Here is a 19285-nt window from a genome sequence, read left to right on the forward strand (position 1 = left end):
CTTTATTTTAGTATTTTAACAATTCCCAAATTTAAGGCAAAAGAATGACACTGAATTAACTTTTTAAAATATTTGCTTTTGAATTGAAGGAAGACATTTGGCAGTATTAAAAACTAGCTATAACATATGAAATGAAAAATAAATGTAAATAATAAAAAATGCCCAAAACCCACGGTATGAGATAAAGTATTTAATTTACAATGAAGTAATTTTGGGAAATGACTAAAGGAAAAGTCATACTATAATTAAAACAAATAACCAAAATTTATTAAATAATTTTACTTTGTCATTATATATAAATAGACTAGGGGGTTGAGCTCACTGTAAAATAGGAAATGTATTCCTCAGATCAACAATTACAACTAACTCATAAAAGTTGGTTGAGTTGAATACACAAGAGCGTGTTCATCAGTGGATGATGTCTTTGAATTCTGCAGTTCAAATCTCTCTGACATTGATATGTAGGGTTGGCAAAATCCAGGAGTCAATAATGAGAAACCACACTGCAATAACAACATTTATGCTTCTGGGACTGACAGAAGATCCTCAGCTGCAGCTTTTGCTTTTCCTTTTCCTCTTTCTCACCTATATATTGTGTGTAGCTGGAAATCTGACCATCATTACACTAACATTGCTGGATCCCCACCTTAAAACCCCCATGTATTTTTTCCTCCAAAATTTCTCTCTCCTAGAAATCTCGTTCACAACTGCCTGCATTCCAAGATTCCTATACAGTATATCAACTGGAGACAGAACAATTACCTATAATGTATGTTTCACTCAATTATTTTTTATAGACATCTCTGGGATAACTGAGTTTTTTCTCTTGGCAGCCATGGCATATGATCGCTATGTGGCCATCTGCAAACCCCTGCATTACATGACAATCATGAGCAACACACTCTGCAAAACAATGGTTGTCTGCTGTTGGGGGGCAGCACTTCTGATTATCCTCCCTCCATTCAGCTTGTGTTTTCATCTGGAATTCTGTGACTCCAATCTCATTGATCATTTTGCCTGTGACGCATCTCCTCTCCTGAATATCTCATGCTCAGACACCTGGTTAATCGAGCAGATGGTTATAGCCTGTGCTGTGCTGACCTTCATCATCACTCTTGTAGGTGTGGTTCTCTCCTACATATACATCATCAGGACGATTCTAAAATTCCCTTCTGCCCAACAAAGAAAAAAAGCCTTTTCTACCTGTTCTTCCCACATGATTGTCGTTTCCATCACCTATGGAAGCTGCATCTTCATCTACATCAAACCATCTGCCAAGGAAGAGGTAAATCTCAATAAAGGAGTGGCACTGCTCGTTTCTTCCATTTCACCAGTGCTGAATCCTTTTATATATACTCTGAGGAATAAGCAAGTTAAACTAGCCTTTCAGGACTCACTCAAAAAAATTGCATTTCTTTTAAAAAAGTAAAATGTATCTCTTAATAAACCAACTCAAAAGATTTCTGTGAGCTGTGATGTAGGTTTCAGACATGGTTCAGATCTGGCATTGCTGTGGCTGTGGTGCAGGCTGGCAGCTATAGCTCCCATTTGACCCCTAGCCTGAGAACCCCTATATACCACAGGTGTGGGTCTTAAAAAGGAAAGTAAAGTAAAAATATCTCTTGATAAACCAACTCAAAATATGCACAGCTACATTATTTCTTGCATAATGTTGATAACAAATATTGGAATTTCATAACTTATAGACCGATCAGGTTAACTTCACTGGCATTTAATCACTAATTTCCCCTTCATATACTGAAGAAGTAATTATTGAACTTTGCTTTGTGAGGAATAAAATATATCATTTTTAATCCTTTAACCAGAACCCATCATAATTCAGTCATTCCTTTTTCTTCTTTTAGAGGTTTTTCCTACATATTTTAAAATATTGGTGTGGAGATGTCATTCTTTTTTATTGAATTATAACTGACATGCAATATTACATTGGTTTCAAGTGTACAACATAGTGATTCAATATTTTTATACACGATGAAATGATCACCACAATAAGTCCCGTTATTGTCCATCTGTTGAGCTTCCAGATGTCAACAAATTAATGTGGGAAAACTATGAGCAATATGAAACCAATATAGTCTAAAATTCTGACGAAATGGAAAGTTTCTTTGAAACATACAAATCACAAACCTGAAACAAAAAGGAACAGAACATCGACATACATTTCTGTTTTACACACTGAATGAATACCTAAAAATATTTGCACAAAGAAAACTCAAAAATAATGTTGCCTCATTTGTGAATACTATCCAAGGAATAAATGATCCCATCTTTGCAAATTCTTTCAAAATACATGAAGAAAGAATACTTTCTCACTCATTTTAAGAAATTCGCATGCATCTGCTTCTAATACCAGACAAACTGTGAGCATAAAAAGGTAGACCAACAGAACTCATGATAGCAGATTCAAACATCCTTAACAATTTACTATCAAAGATCAATAATAATAACCAAATGAAAATGTCAAGAAAATTTGGTGGGCATTTCATAAAGGAAGTTCCATGAATAGTCAATAAGCACATGGAAGAAGCACAAAATCATTAGTCATCAGGAAATTCAAATTGTAACTAAAATGAGTCACACATTTATTAGAATGGCCATATCTAGAATATAGGCTGATAACATAAGTCACAACAAAGACAGAGAGCAACTGGAACAGTGCTGGAGGACAGACATGAAGGGATATGGTCACTCGGGAAAACACTCTGACAGGTTCATATAAAGTTAAACCTGGTTATCATATGTCTTCGCAAATGCTCTCCTAGTTACTTACCTAAGAAAAATGAAAATGGACATTGCCCAAATTAAGATACATGAGTGTTTGTAGCAGCTGGATTCATAGAACTCGAAAGCGTAAACATCCAAAATGTTCAGCAAAAAAACAGAGAAACCAGGAGTTCCCATCATGGCACAGCAGAAACAACCAGGAACCATGAGGTTGCGGGTCCAATCCCTGGCCTTGCTCAGTGGGTTAAGGATCTGGCATTGCCTTGAGCTGTGGTGTAGGTCGAAGACTCGGCTCAGATCCTGTGTTGCTGTGGCTCTAGCAAAGGCCAGCAGCAAGAGCTCCAATTAGACCCCTGGCCTAGGAACCTCCATATGCCGCAGGTGCAGCCCTAAAAGGACAAAAAGACAAAAAAAAAAACAGAGAAACCTATTTTGGTATATTCATACAATGGAAAACCACCCAACTGTCCAAAGGCATAAACCTCTAGAACAAATAAAATAGAATATTTCAAAAACTATGCTGAGCAGAAGATGGACACATGCTATACTCCATAAATTTAACATTATATAGCAAGAAAAAAAATCCACAATGTCAGACAATAGGTCAGTGATTGAATGAGATCAGAATAGAGCGTACTGTCTGAAAAACATCATGAGGAAGTGTTTTGGGATGATAGAGACATTTAGTATAATGTGTGGTGGGATAATTACTTGAATGGATGTATTTTTCAAAATTACTAAACATTATGCCTACAAAGGATGTATTTTCTTATTATAAATTATACCTTAATATTATTGATTAAAAAGCAAAGAATATGAACAAAATAATTTCAGCAGGAATGTCACATAAAGAAATATCTAAATGGTAATTAAGTACATGAAAATCACATATGGCAGCAAACACACATACAGGCATCCACGCACAGTCCAAATGAGATCTGGAGTTCTTATACACTACTCACAGAGTATGAGTGTAAAAAACACCATGACTATCGAGTAAAATCTTGGGTATACTACCACCAGAAATGTATGCCTATGGAAGCAAAAATTATGTACAATATCTTCATCCTGAGACTACTGAAAAGAAGCAAGAGCTGGCAACTTGAACGTACATCAACAGCAATACAAGTAAACTTTGCTATATTTATACATTGAGTCAATATACAGCATTAAAAAAGAACAAGCTATTTGCTATATCCCAAGAGTTTTTGGATGTCACAAACACTTCAAAAAATGTTGCACAAAAGAAGAGGGATACAAAGGCATAGTGTATTAATTCTTTCAGATCAAGCTCAAAAACAAGCCAGAGAAATAGAGACTAAAAGAAGTTATAATAGTGGCTACCTTTGGTAGAATCTTGACTGACAGACGGTAAAAGAGAGTTCACTTGATTGCTGGTAATAGTCCATATCTTTATCTTGGTGGTGTTCAATTTGGCTCTATATATTTAAGAATTGTTAACCAGCATAATTTAATTTTGTGCCCACACTAGACTTTTTTGTTATGAGTTTTACATCAATATATTATTAAAGTGAAACCAAGAAATTTCCAGGAAAAAAACTAAGTGAATTCATCACGAGTATACCTACACTAAAAGAAAAAATAAGAAAATATTTTTATAACTAATAAAAATAATGACAGGCATTCTTGAAGTTGCCATAAGTAATGAAGAACATCAGATGAGAGAATCAACTGGAAAGTTAAATACATGTCATCTACAAAAATAAAGATACCTTTCTGGTTTATATATATGGAGATTTTTTAAAACAACAAACATTTCTGGAAAACTAATATTTTTGCATAACTACTAGAAAGATTGAGGGTTTTTTAACAAATTGTCTGTATGATAGAATGAAGAGAGTGTCATAATAAATTGATTGTTTTGTTATCACTTCAGAATCTTTAAAAGTGGCCAAACTAGACTGACATCTTTTAAGTCCTTGAAGGAAATAATCTTAACTTAGAAAATACCAATGCAGGCTTTAGTTTTTAAAAAAAAAAAAGAAAGAAAGAAAAGAAAGGAAAAATTCAGAGTTCCCGTTGTGGCTCAGTGGTTAACGAAGCCAACTAGGAACCATGAGGTTGCGGGTTCGATCCCTGCCCTTGCTCAGTGGGTTAACGATCCGGTGTTGCCGTGAGCTGTGGTGTAGGTTGCAGACGCGGCTCGGATCCCGCGTTGCTGTGGCTCTGGCGTGGGCTGGAGGCTACAGCTCCGATTAGACCCCTAGCTTTGGAACCTCCATATGCCGCAGGAGCGGCCCAAGAAATGGCAAAAAGAGAAGAAAAAAAAAAAGAAAAATTCTATCCAAACATCAACTACATTCTAAAAATAAAGATGATGGATGTTTTCATTTCTTTGATTGTGGTAAGGGTTTCAAAGATGTAGGCATACATACAAACTCAGTAAACTGTCTACATTAAATACATGTATTTTGCATATCAATCATATGTTCCACTAATGCTCCTGATAACAAAGAATAAGCAGTATTAAAACTTGGGAAGTAAGAGTTTGTCATTTTCTTTATATATTTAATGCACAAGGGCTAGAGAATTGTATTACACAAATTAACATTCTAGAACAACTTTCTAAGAACTCTGAACCTATATACTGTAAGTGCTTATATACTGTAAGAATTTTTAACCACCTAAATTTGAAATACCTTTAGGTTATGGAGTTTTAATGCCAGAGTATCTATAGTGTCATTTGATCTTAGATGGCCTGTGTTAGCATATCTAAGTACTTGGCATTGGAAAAATAGTAGAAGGTAAATTTTCAATTATATGCTTAGGGTGGCCATTCAACACCACCTAGGTCCTACTAGGAGTTCCCTGGTGGCACAGAAGGTTAAGGATCTGCCATTGACTCTGCAGATCACTTCTGTGGTAAGGCTTTTAACTGAACCCTGGCCCGGGAAATTTCACATGTCCTGGATGTGGCACAAAAAAAAAAAAAGAAAGAAAAACCAAAACAAAAAAGAAAGAAAAGTAGGAAAGTGGAAGTTGTTCTGTCTTAAAGAGAACTGATTGTTCCTCTTAAGTGGTTTAGAGAAAATATTAGGAATGTGGTAAATATTAGGAGGAAATGTATAGTCCCTACTCTTCATATACTCTTCAAGTGAAGGTGCATTTTAAGATAGAATAATTTTCCAAAAGTTAAAAAATACATGATTCAGAGAAAGATCAAGATGACAGAGGAGTAAGTTGTGGCGCTCACCTTCACCCACAAAAACATCAAAAAAAAAATCTACACATAAAATGATTCGCACAGGAGTTCCCGTCGCGGCGCAGTGGTTAACGAATCCGACTAGGAACCATGAGGTTGCGGGTTCGATCCCTGCCCTTGCTCAGTGGGTTAACAATCCGGCATTGCCATGAGCTGTGGTGTAGGTTGCAGACGCAGCTCCGACCCCACGTTGCTGTGACTGTGGCGTAGGCCAGGAGCTACAGCTCTGATTCAACCCCTAGCCTGGGAACCTCCATATGCTGCGGGAGCGGCCCAAGAAATAGCAAAAAGACAAAAAAAAAAAAAGATAATAATAAATAAATAAATAAATAAAATTATTCACACAGAACATCTAATGAAAGCTGGCAGAAGACCCTAAACTTCCAAAAAGGGTAAGAAACCCACCTCCACATAAGTGGGTAGAACCAAAGATGAGAAAAAAGGATTCAGGATGGGACTAGCACTCCCGAGAGGTAGTTAAAGAGGAAAGGAACCCACAGCCTGGGAAGCCATGTAGCCAATGGTGAGATCAGCCGAGACTGAAGGACCTTAAAGTCAACGGAGAAAAGTGCAGCAGCTGGACTAAGGAAAGCAAAGCAGAGTGAGTGCTGCACAGACCATCTGTGCACCACTGCCCCTGGACACCACTGGCCCTGGACACCACAGCCTGAGACGCTCGGGTTGGGTCTGGGCACTGAGACTCACACTTAGAGGTCAGGTGGAGACAGCCTAAAGGGCTAGGGAGCGAGCGTCACAACCAAGGGAACTTGGGAGGAGGTCTGAGCCACAGGAGAAACAAGGGGCCACTGTTGGGGAGAGCAAGAGGAGGAGGGGTGGACTGCCATAGGAATATATTTCCCTGCACATGCAAGGAATCTCAGAAGGCAGGGTACCTCTGGCGCATGCTACAGGTGGCTAGGAAACACTGTTGCAGGCTATGGGTAACAAGGCACTATTTGTGTGGGTATGGCTGGCCAGGTATCTCCTGTGTGGGCTAAAGACAACATGGGCTAAGCATGACACAGCACCTCTTGCATGGTCTACAGGTGGCCGGAGAACCCCATAACAGACATCGCAGACTGCAGAGGTGAATGTGGGCCACCACCACTAAGGGTCTGTGAACAGGCACCACCAGTGGCCTTAGGAACCTCAGAGATCAGCAAAAAAGAGGGGACTGCAACTGAGCACCAACTATTGTTACTCTCACTCCCCTGTGAATGCAACTCCACACAAAAACTACTCAAACTGATCAATGCATTCAGAAAAGTAGCAGGATACAATATGAACACTCAGAAATGGGTTGCATTACTGCATACTAACAAAAAAAATTTGGAAAAGGAGGAGTTCCCATTGGGCTCAGTGGAATGAATCTGACTAGCATCCATGAGGATATAGGTTTGATCCCCGGCCTCACTCAGTGAGTTAAGGATCCAGCATTGACATGAGCTGTGGTGTAGGTTGCAAACATAGCTCGTATCTGGAGTTGCAGTGGCTGTGGTGTAGGCCAGTGGCCACACCTCCATTAGGATTCGACTCCTAGCCTGGGAACCTTCATATGCTGCAGGTGCAGCCCTAAAAAGACAAAAAAAAAAAAAAATTGGAAAAAATATAAAATTGAAATACGTTTTAAAATCACACCCCCCAAAATTAAAACACTTGGGAATAAACTGGACTAAAGATCTGAAAGACTTATATGCTGAGAACTATGAAACATTAATTAATGAAATTAAAGAGGATTCAACAAAAGGGAAAGATAGTCCATGCTTCTGGAGTGGAAGAATATATATCATTAAAATGGCCATACTACAAAACGCAATCTACAGATTCAATGAGATCCCTATTAAATTACCCATGACATTTTTCACAGAACTAGAAAAAAAAATCCGGAAACTTATATGGAACCATAAAAGACCCAGAGTTGCCAAAGCAATCCTGGGGGCAGGGGGAAATCCAAGCAGGAGGCATAACTCTCCCAGACTTCAGACAATATTACAAAGCTACAGTAATTAAGACAGTACAGTGCTGATACCAAAACAGACATACAATGGAACAAAACAGAGAACCCACAAATAAACCCAGACACACATGGTCAACTAATCTTCAACAAAGGAGGCAAGAATATAAACTGAGAAAAAGATAGTTTCTTCAGCAAGTGGTGCTGGGAAAACTGGACAGTTGCATGTAAATCAATGAAACTAGAACACAACCTGACACCATGCACCAAAATAAACTCAAAATGGCTTAAAGACTTAAATATAAGACACCATCAAACTCCTAGAAGAGAACTTAGGCAAAACATTCTCTGACATCAACCTTACAAATGTCTTCTCAGGTCAACCTCCCAAGGCAATAGATATAAAAGCAGAAATAGGAGTTCCCGTCATGGCGCAGTGGTTAACGAATCCGACTAGGAACCATGAGGTTGCGGGTTCGGTCCCTGCCCTTGCTCAGTGGGTTAACGATCTGGCGTTGCCGTGAGCTGTGGTGTAGGTTGCAGACGCGGCTCGGATCCCGCGTTGCTGTGGCTCTGGCGTAGGCCGGTGGCTACAGCTCCGATTCGACCCCTAGCCTGGGAACCTCCATATGCCGCGGGAGCGGCCCAAGAAATAGCAACAACAACAACAACAAAAGACAAAAAAAAAAGCAGAAATAAACCAACGGGACCTAATCAAACCGACAAGCTTTTGCACAGAAAAGGAAACCATAAAAAAAGAGACAACTTACAGAATGGGAGAAAATAGCTTCAAACGATGCAACTGACAAGAGCTTAATCTCTAAAATATACAAACAACTTATACAACTCAACAGCAAAAAAAAACAAAAACCCAATTGAAAAATGGGTGGAAGAACTGAACAGACATTTCTCCAAAGAAGGTATGCACATGGCCAACAGGCACATGAAAAATTGCTCCACATCATTAATTATTAGAGAAATGGAAAGCAAAATTACAATGACGTACCACTGCACACCTGCCAGAATGAACATCATTAACAAGTCAATAAAAAACAAATGTTGGACTTGAGGGTATGGAGAAGAGGCTACCCTCCTTCACTGTTGATGTGAATATAAATGGTACAACCACTATGGAAAACAGTATGGAAGTAACTCAGAAAATTAAATATATATTTACCATATGACCTAGCAATCCCACTCCTGGGCATACATCCTGAAAAAAACTCTCATTTAAAAAGATACATGCAACTTAGAATAGATTTACAAGGAGATCCTGCTGAGTAGCATTGAGAACTATGTCTAGATACTCATGTTGCAACAGAACAAAGGGTGGGGGAAAAATGTAAATGTAATGTATACATGTAAGGATAACTTGATCCCCTTGCTGTACAGTGGGAAAATAAAATAAAAAAATACAATAAAAAGATACATGCACCCCTGTGTTCACTGTACCACTCTTCACAATAGTCAAGACATGAATGGATTAAGAAGATGTAGTACATATACACAATGGAATACTACTCAGCCATAAAAAGAACAAGATAGTGCCATTTGCAGCAACCTGGATGGAACTAGAGACTCTGATCCTAAGCAAAGCAAGTCAGAAACCAAAAGATATGATATCACTTCTATCTAAATAGAATCAATATACAGCACACAGGAACATATTTACAGAAAAGAAATAAAGTCATGGATATGGAGAACAAGGGGGAGGGGAACTGAGTGCAATGGACTGGGAGTTTGGGGTTATTAGATGCAAACTATTGCATTTGCAGTGGATAATTAATGAGATCCTTATGCATAGCACAGAGAAATATATCTAGTCACTTGTGATGGAACATGACAGAGGACAGTGTGAGAACAACTGGGTCACTTTGCTGAAGAGCAGAAATTGACAGAACATTATAAATTAACTTTAATAGAAAAAATTAAAATCTTTAAAAAATACATGATTCATACAATTTTTCAATGAACACATGTAAAATATTTATAACTAATACAAAAAAATGAAAGCAGTAAGATTTACAATCTTAAACAATTTTAACTATTTAAAAATCTAAAATCTGTAGAGAAAATGTATAAGCTATAATTAAATAATTTTTAGAGAAGCCTATATACAATTAGATTATAAGACAGGCAGGTACTCTCCTGCTTTATTTCTAAGATATAGACATTTTTCAATAATCTATTTGTGCAGTCTCCTAAATTCCCTCCTACAGATTCTTCCCCTGATGGGTGGATTTTAAAAAGGATATGATACATCAGCTCCATCCCATTCCCTCTCCTCTTTTATACTACTAGGTTTTCTATAGACAGATTTCAGACTGAAGTTTTGCAGTAAAAGGGTCTGTCCAAGGCGCTAGAGTCGATTTGGATTTCTAGTACTGCCTCTCTGAAAGCTATGACCAACTCAAGATATTCTTATTGGGATGTATGAAGCCATGTTTTCAATACCTCTGTAATAAAACTGGTAGTTTAATCTACAATTACTTGCCTACTTTCTCTCTCTAGTTGACTCAGAACTCAGGCAAGGAATAAAGGTGGAATTCCTTCAGGTTCCATGACCCCAAGGGAGGCAATGAGTGACCCAAACACTTTTGTGTACAGAAGTGTTCTTACATATTGGAAGTAAAGTGCGACAACATTCCTTAAAATTCTAAAATGTAAGTGGCTTTTGCCTTGGGAATACTTCCTCTGATAATAAAAACTAAGAAACGAAGGATGTTTATACAAAATATTTAACACCTCATTTTACAAGTTAAATAAGATACACTTTACTAAATTATGCTTTATCCATAAAGAATATAATACAGAAAAATCATGATGCAAACCTAAATTTTTACCATGTAAATATTTGCAGTTACTGGCTTAGAAACTACATATACAACTTTCAAATCTATGTATATTTCAAATATTATATTTGAAAGTTTTATATATATATATATACTCCAATTGTAAACATGGATATAAAGCGAATTTCTGGTGTTTTCTTCACACTTTGTTATCTATGAGTTGAAGAGTGTCCACAAATATCTTTTCATCAGAAAATTATTATTTTTCATGAGGAATGTGTCCTTAAAAGTGTTGTCTCATTGTCTCCAAGGCCATAATTCCCACTGTGCCTGTGTTAAGTATTTTGCCAAAATTCAGTGCATAACAGATTCATTAGTCATGGTTGAACTTTAGTCACAATGGACTCTATATATCTACACGGAGGGCTCCTGCTCATCTATAAGAATCTGAGATAATGAAATACTCATCTAGGAGTTCCCGTCGTGGCGCAGTGGTTAACGAATCTGACTAGGAACCATGAGGTTGCGGGTTCGATCCCTGCCATTGCTCAGTGGGTTATCGATCCGGCGTTGCCCTGAGCTGTGGTGTAGGTCGCAGATGCGGCTCGGATCCTGCGTTGCTGTGGCTCTGATGTAGGCTGGCAGCTACAGCTCCGATTAGACCCCTAGCCTGGGAACCTCCATATGCAATCTTAAACAATTTTAACTATTTAAAAATCTAAAATCTGTAGAGAAAATGTATAAGCTATAATTAAATAATTTTTAGAGAAGCCTATATACAATTAGATTATAAGACAGGCAGGTACTCTCCTGCTTTATTTCTAAGAAAAAAATGGCAAAAAAAAATATTCATCTAACTTCATGGTGTAAAAATCTTCCTTTGCCCAGAGAAACGGGAAACTATCTTTGTCAAAATCTTCTAAAAATCAGGAGTTCCCGTCGTGGCGCAGTGGTTAACGAATCCAACTAGGAACCATGAGGTTGCGGGTTCGGTCCCTGCCCTTGCTCAGTGGGTTAACGATCCGGCGTTGCCATGAGCTGTGGTGTAGGTTGCAGACGCGGCTCGGATCCCGCGTTGCTGTGGCTCTGGCGTAGGCCGGTGGCTACAGCTCCGATTCAACCCCTAGCCTGGGAACCTCCATATGCTGCGGGAGCGGCCCAAGAAATAGCAACAACAACAAAAAAAAAAAAAGACAAAAAAAGACAAAAAGACAAAAAAAAATCTTCTAAAAATCACCTCATATTTCACAGATATGTAAAATAAATTACAGTTTTCAGCTTTGAGATATAAGAAGTTGATTCCTACGTTTAAAGTGGAATAGACTGTTGAATGCTCGGAGTCTGCTGGCAAGTCAGAGAGCACTATCTACCAAAAAAATACCAGTGAATATGTATGTCTTCATGCGAGGGGCATTTGTGCACATATCTGAGTCCACTGAAACTTTCAGTTTCATCCTTGGGACTATCAGGATTACACAGTCAACTAAAGCCATTATTACCTTCCATTAGAGTAAGTACGTTCTTCTTTGCTAATTTCTGTTTTTAACTTCATTCAACATTCTAGTCTCTTGATCTCAGCAAAATATCAGACTTATCTATTTAAAAATCTGAGATGTCAATAAATTAATTTAGATATCTCTGAAAAAGAAAATAATCATGTATAATGTTGCTAATTACTAGAGGAAAAAAAGTTGAAGGAGTTAGACTCGTAAATATTTATCACATTATCGATAGAGATCAATAGAGTTACATGTTCATTCTTTTTATTCTTAGTACCTACAGCAGAACCAGCCATATCCTAGCTTCTCAGTAAATATGTTTTGAATGAATTCACAGAAATTAGTAAGAGAGTAGATCTTAAAAGTTCTCATCACAACTGGCATCCACAAGGACACGGGTTCGATCCCTGGCCTCGCTCAGTGGGTTAAGCAAGCTGTGGTGTAGGTCACAGATGCGGCTCAGATGCCGCGTGGCTGTGGCTGTGGTGTAGGCCGGTGGCTACAAGCTCCAGTTGGACTACTTGCCTGGGAACCTCCATATGGCACAGGTATGGCCCTAAAAATAAAGACGAAAAAAAAGGCAAAATAAAAAGAAATATCCAAATGGTAATGAAGCATATGAAAATGAGATATGACTGCAGACACACACAGGGATCCACGCACAGCTGCAATGAGATGTGCAGTTCTTACACACTACCCACAGGAATGTAAAGGGTAATTCACTTTGTAAAATATAGCACATGACTAGCAATTAAAATCTAAAGTATATTATCATCAGAAATGTATGCCTATGTAAACAAAAATTATGTAAAATATCTTCATACTGATACTACTGAAAATTAGCAAGATCTGGCAACTTGAATGTATATCACCAGCAATACAAATAAACTTTGGCATGTTTATACATTGAGTCAATATACAGCATTAAAAAGAACAAACTATTGCTATATCCTAAAAGTTTTTGGATGTCAAAAACTCTTCAAAAAAATTGCACAAAAGAAGAGGGATACAAAGCCATAGCGTATTAATTCTTTTAGATCAAAACCCAAAAACAAGTATATAGAATAATAGAAGATATAATAGTGGCTACCTTTAGTAGAATCCTGACTGACAGAGGGTAAAAGAGAGGTCACTTGATTGGTGGTACTTTTCTCTTTCTCTAGGTAGCAGTTAATTTGGCTGTATATATCTAGAAAGATTAGTTAACCAGTATAACTTAATTTTTTGCTCTCACTACACTTTTATGTGTCATAAACTCTATATCAAGATATTATTAAAGTGAAACCGAGAAATTTCCAGGAAGACAGAATCTAAATGAATTCATCACCAGTATGCCTACACTAAAAAAATAATAATAGAGTGCTTTTTATAACTAAGAAATATAATGATGTGTAATCTTGAAGATGCCATGAGTAATAAGAACACTGTTTGAGAGAATAAATTGGAAAGTTAAATACATATTATCTGCAAAAATAAAAATACCTTTCAGGTAAATGGAGATTTTTTTTAAAAACCACAAATATTTCTGTAAAATTAATATTTTTGCCAAAACTACTAAAAAGTTTTCTTTTTTAATAAATTGTATGCGAGAGTAAAGAAAGTGTCATAATATATTTATTGTTTTATTACCACTTCAGAATCGTTTGGCCAATTTAGACTCATATCTTTTAAGTCCTTGAAGGAGTTAATCCAACTTAGAAAATACCAATGCAGGCTTTAGTTTTTTAAAAAAAATCCAAATTCTATCCAAACATCAACTACACTCTACTTAAAAATAAAGGTGATGGACGCATACATTACTTTCGTTGTGGTTAGGGTTTCACAGAGGTAGGCATAGTTACAAACTCAGAGCACTTTCTACATTATATATGTGTGTTTTTGTACATCAATTACGTGTCCCAGTAAAGCTGCTGACAAAAAAGAATAAGCAGGATTAAAACTTGGAGAGGAGGATTTTGTCATCTTCTTCATACATTTAATGCACAAGGGCTCTAGAATTTTATTTCACAAATTAACATTCTAGAACTATTTTCTAAGACCTCTGAGCCTGTATATTGTAAGAACCTATGTATTGTAAGATTTTTAGCTATCTAACTTTAGAGTATCTCTAAGATACAAAGTTTTATTACCAGAGTAACTACAGTGTCATTTGATCTTAGATGGCTTGTGTTAGACAGCATATCTAAGTACTTGGTACTGGGAAAATATTAGGAGGTAAATTTTCAGTTACAGGTTTAGGGGGGCCATTCAGCAGTGTCTTTTTAGGAGTTCCCTAGCGACCTAGAGGGTCAAGGATCTGCCACTGACAGTTATGGCTCAGGTGGCTGCTCTGGTGTGGCTGTGACTCCTGGTGCTAGAACTTTCACATGTCTTGCACGTGGCCAAAAAGAAAAGAAAAAGAAAACTGGAAAAGTGGGTGTTGTTCTCTCTTAAAGAGAACTGATCTTCTCTCTTGAGTGATATAGCCATATGCTATGATAACCACAGGCTTAAAATTCAGCTGATTTGGCTTATAAAAAAATACTAAGAATGTTGTAAATAATAGGAAGAAATATATAGTCGCTACTCTTCATATTCTCTCCAAGTGGAGGAGCACTTTATTATAGACTAATTCCAAAAAAGTTAAAAAATACTTGATTTGTGCAATTTTTCAATGAATACAGCAAAATTTAACTAATTTTGACTAATTTGAACAATGAAACCACTAAGATCTACAGTATTAAATTAAATTTTTTAATTATTTAAAAATATAGAGAGAAAATATATAATCTATAATTAAATAATTTTAGATGAACCTATTTATAATTAAATTGTAAAGACAAGCAGGCCCTCTCCTGCTTTATTTCTAAGATGTGTACATTTTTTCAATAATCTATTTGTGCAGTCTCCTGAGTTCCCTCCTCCCTATCCTTTCCCCTGATGGATGCATTTTGATCAAGGATATGATATATTAGATGCATCCTGTTATGAGACATGTTTCCACAATATTTTCTTAGCCTCTTTGCTGAAAACTCCATCTTGTCTTGCTTTACTTTACCCCATCTTCCTGCTTGAAGAACAGTCACAGTGCTGGTAAAGGACTTAAGCTTAAGAACAAAGACCTGAAGGCATAAGTTATTCATAGGGTCAGCTGAATGAGGACATAACACGTTGGTCTAGGCACGCTGGACCTGTGCAGACAGGCACACCATTTGCACAGCATACGTCCTCTAAAGAATAAGAGGAAGATGAGCCTCATGGCCCCAAGGCATTTATGAGGGGTCGTTAGCAGGATATGCATTAGCAAAGAGAACCAAGGTGCAAACCTAGGCACATGGGGTTGCTGCAGATAGGCACACCTTCTGCAGAAGCACAATGGTGATTCTCTAGATGGTATGCACAGAGAGTTGACCCAAGCTTCCTCAAATGCTAATGACTGCTAAATGCCTAAAGGTCAGAATAAAAGCTTAATCAGCTTCCGGCTATGTGACCTTTAAAATAATTTTTAAAAAACCTACATCCTGCTCCTACAACCCCCTCCTCACTTGACGTAATCCTAAAGAGCACAATAAAAGCTGTGTGGTTTCTTGACGTGGGGCTCTTGGTCCCTGAGACCTTGAGTCCACTGGTTCCCACCTTTCATTAAGATAAATGTCTCTGTGTCTTGTTTTATCTTAACTTTTTCCTTAAGGTTCACAGCACCTCTTCTTCAGCCCTAACCTGCTGAGCAGGTCTCAGCAGCATCCTATTCCCTTTCCTCTTTCATGCTGGCTTTTCTACAGACAGACTTCAGACTGTTTAAAATCTTGCAGTAAAAGGGTCTGTCCAAGGTGCTGGAGTGGATTCGGATTTCTAGCACTGCCTATCTGAAAGCTATGACTAACTCAAGATACTCTTATTGGGATGTTCAAAGCCATGTTTTCAATAACCCTGGAATAAAATTCGTACTTTAATTCACATTTACTTGCCTACTTTCTCTCTCTAGTTGACTCAGAACTCAAGCAAGGAATCAAGGTGGAATTCCTTCAGGTCCCATGATCCATGGGTCCCAGTGAGAGACCAAAACACTTCTGTGTTTGTGTTATTACCCACTGGAAGTAAAGTGTGACAATATACCTCAAAATTCTAAAATGTAAATGGCTTTTGCCTCAGGAATTCCTCCTCTGATAATATAAACGAAGAAACAAAGGATGCTCACATAAAATATTTAACATACAATTTTACAAGTTCAATATGAGAAACTTCATTAAATAATGCTTTATCCATAAAGAATATAATGCAGAAAAATTATGATGCAAACCTATATTTTCACCATGTAAATATTTAGTTATTGGCTCAGTAACTATATATGTACATGTATATATATATATATATATATATATATATACACACACACAAATGTCCAACATATGTGTATTTACATATTTTTTTCCAATTGAAAAAATAGACATAAAGCAACTTTGTTGTGTTTTCTTAACACCTTGTTATCTATGAGTTGAAGAGTATCTGCAAATGAAAGTTATTATTATGCACGAGGAATGTGTCCTTAAAATTGTTGCCACTTATTGTCTCCAAGGACATGATTCCCACTGCTGCCTGTGTTGGCTATTTTGCCAAACTTCAATGCATATTAGATTCTTCAGTCATGTTTGAACTTTAGTCACAAAAGAATATATTTATCCATGACAGAGAGCTCCTGCTCATCCATAAGAGTGTGAGATAATGAAATTTTTGTGTGTGTGTGTCATTTTAGGGCCACACCCGTGGCACATGGAGGTTCCCAGGCTAGGGGTCTCATCGGAGCTACAGCTGCTGGCCTATGCCACAGCCACAGCAATGCCAGATCAGAGCCTCGTCTGCAACCCACACCACCGCTCACGGCAACACTGGATCCTTAACCCACTCAGGGAGGACAGGGCTCAAACCTGCAACTTCATGGTTCCTAGCTAGATCATTTCTGCTGTGCCACGACAGGAACTCCTGAGATATTCGTCTTACTTCACAGTGTAAAAAGCTGTCTTTGCCAAGAGAAATCAGAAGTTATCTTTTTCAAAATCTTCTAAGAATTACATTATATTTCTCAGAGAGTTAAAATAAATGAACTTGCTTTTAGCTTTCAGATATAATAAGTTTTTTCCTAGGTTTAAAGAGGAATAGACTCTTTAATGGGAATCTGTTGGCAACTATCCAACATAATAAAAAAACTGCCGGTGAATACGTATGTCTTCATGAGAGGGGAATTTGTGCATGTATTTGAGCCCACTTAAACTTTCGGCTTCATCCTTGGGACTATCAGGATTGTACAGTCAACTAAACACATGATTACCTTCCATTAGAGTAAATATGTTCTCTTTGATAATTTCAGTTTTTTTCTTCATTCAACATTCTAGTTTCTTGGTTTTAGAAAAATATCAGACTAATCTATTTAAAAATCTGAGATAACAATACATTAATTTAGATATCTCTGAAAAAGAAAATAGTTATCTCTAATGTTACCTACTTTTGGAAGAAAGAAATTTGAAGGGATCAGACTCATTGGAAATATTTAGTACATTATCCACAGAGATCAACAGTTACCTGTTCACTCTTTTTAATCTTAGTTCATACAGCAGAACCAGCCATGCTAGGTTCTCAATAAATACGTTCTGAATGAATTCAGGAGTCCTCATAAGAACCAGAGCAATAAACAGAACTGACCAACCCTACAATGTCACGCTTATGAATTGACACATACTTATACCTATATATAACTACAATAGACGTCATTAGAGTGCCAAATTACCAGCAATGAGAGCCAAAATATTTCATAGATTAACATCAAGAAACAGGAGAGAACTTGAAACCACACCTGCATGACAACAGCATGCAAGCACTCATCAAAACAAAAAAAAAATAAACAACATTAAAAGCTCTGTCAGAGCAACCAATGTGAGACCAATGTTTGCTCCCTCATATCATGAAACGGAATCAACTATATGACGAAATGCAGTCCTACAAGTCCAGGATTAGCAGTGGCTCAGTCCACAGTATGAGCTAGTGATAAAGTTCAACGTGACTGTCTCACTGAGGTCAGCTGGAAAACATCAGGTCGGCTGGAAGGCATCAGGTCAGCAGAAATGGTTAGAATCTGCCAGTGATGGCTACGTTATACCAGGATCTGGACAGGAGCTTCCCATATATCCTTGCCTGAATGGCTGAAGACATTGGGGCAAGCGTAGTCTATGTTCACCAGTAAAAAGGCCAAGAGTTCAACAGAGATACTGGAGGTCGAGCATTCTGAGGGGCAGGAGTGTGGGCCCAGCCAATTATAAGGAGACCTTGTCAACATCTCTTCCACCACAGGCCGCCCGCTAAACACCTGGGAAAGCCACTTAAAAGTACCTTGCAGTCAGGACCACACTGAGATCAAGAGCCAGAAAATTAAGGCCCGAATGTAAGATCTATCCACCACCAGTTCTTTTTTTTTTTTTTTCCATTTTTTAAAGTTTTATTGAAGTGTAGTTGATTTACACAGTTGTGATGTGTCCTGCTATACAACAAAGTGATTCAGTTGTACATACACATCACTCATTCTTATAAATAAATTTTCTAGGAACATGTCCACTCCCACTCATTTACACATAATCTGTGGCTGCTTTTAATGGTGGAGTGAAGTAATTTAATAGAGACCTCATGGTCCCCAAAGCCGAAATGTTTCCTATCTGGCCTTTACCTGAAAAAGTCTGCCCACTCCTGATGTAGAATTTACTTCTCCATTTTTAATGATTCGGGATCATTTTGGAAAAAAAATACTGAGAGGTAGGTTGGTATGCAATTAGCACTCTTTTCATCTCCCCAGATGTCTCCAGGCATAAACTCTTACACTTGGCTAGCTGAAAGAATCCAATTTCTCCATCATTCTGCAATCTTCCCCTTTGTCCCTGAATGTACTTCAAAACCGAATTTCTAAGGATGAGAATTTGGGAAACTCTGCCTATTCTATCCACCTAGAGCTCATACTAACAATTAAAGTGAGAACCACAACACTGATTTACAGCAAATGGAGAATTCAATTGTCTGGCCATTTCAAAGGAAATTTCATTCAGCCTACCAA

The 19285-nt window shown here is 37.5% G+C and overlaps 1 protein-coding gene across 1 annotated transcript; it reads left to right on the forward strand.

The window, feature by feature from the left end:
* Nucleotides 1–490: 490 nt before the first annotated feature.
* Nucleotides 491–1429, forward strand: LOC125131731 (olfactory receptor 6C68-like). Its single transcript, XM_047788502.1, has one exon. It carries the CDS (start codon nt 491–493, stop codon nt 1427–1429), a length of 939 nt encoding a protein of 312 aa, XP_047644458.1.
* Nucleotides 1430–19285: the final 17856 nt, after the last annotated feature.

Source organism: Phacochoerus africanus, chromosome 7 (assembly GCF_016906955.1).
Source record: "Phacochoerus africanus isolate WHEZ1 chromosome 7, ROS_Pafr_v1, whole genome shotgun sequence".
In the NCBI taxonomy this organism is placed as follows: Eukaryota; Metazoa; Chordata; class Mammalia; order Artiodactyla; family Suidae; genus Phacochoerus; species Phacochoerus africanus.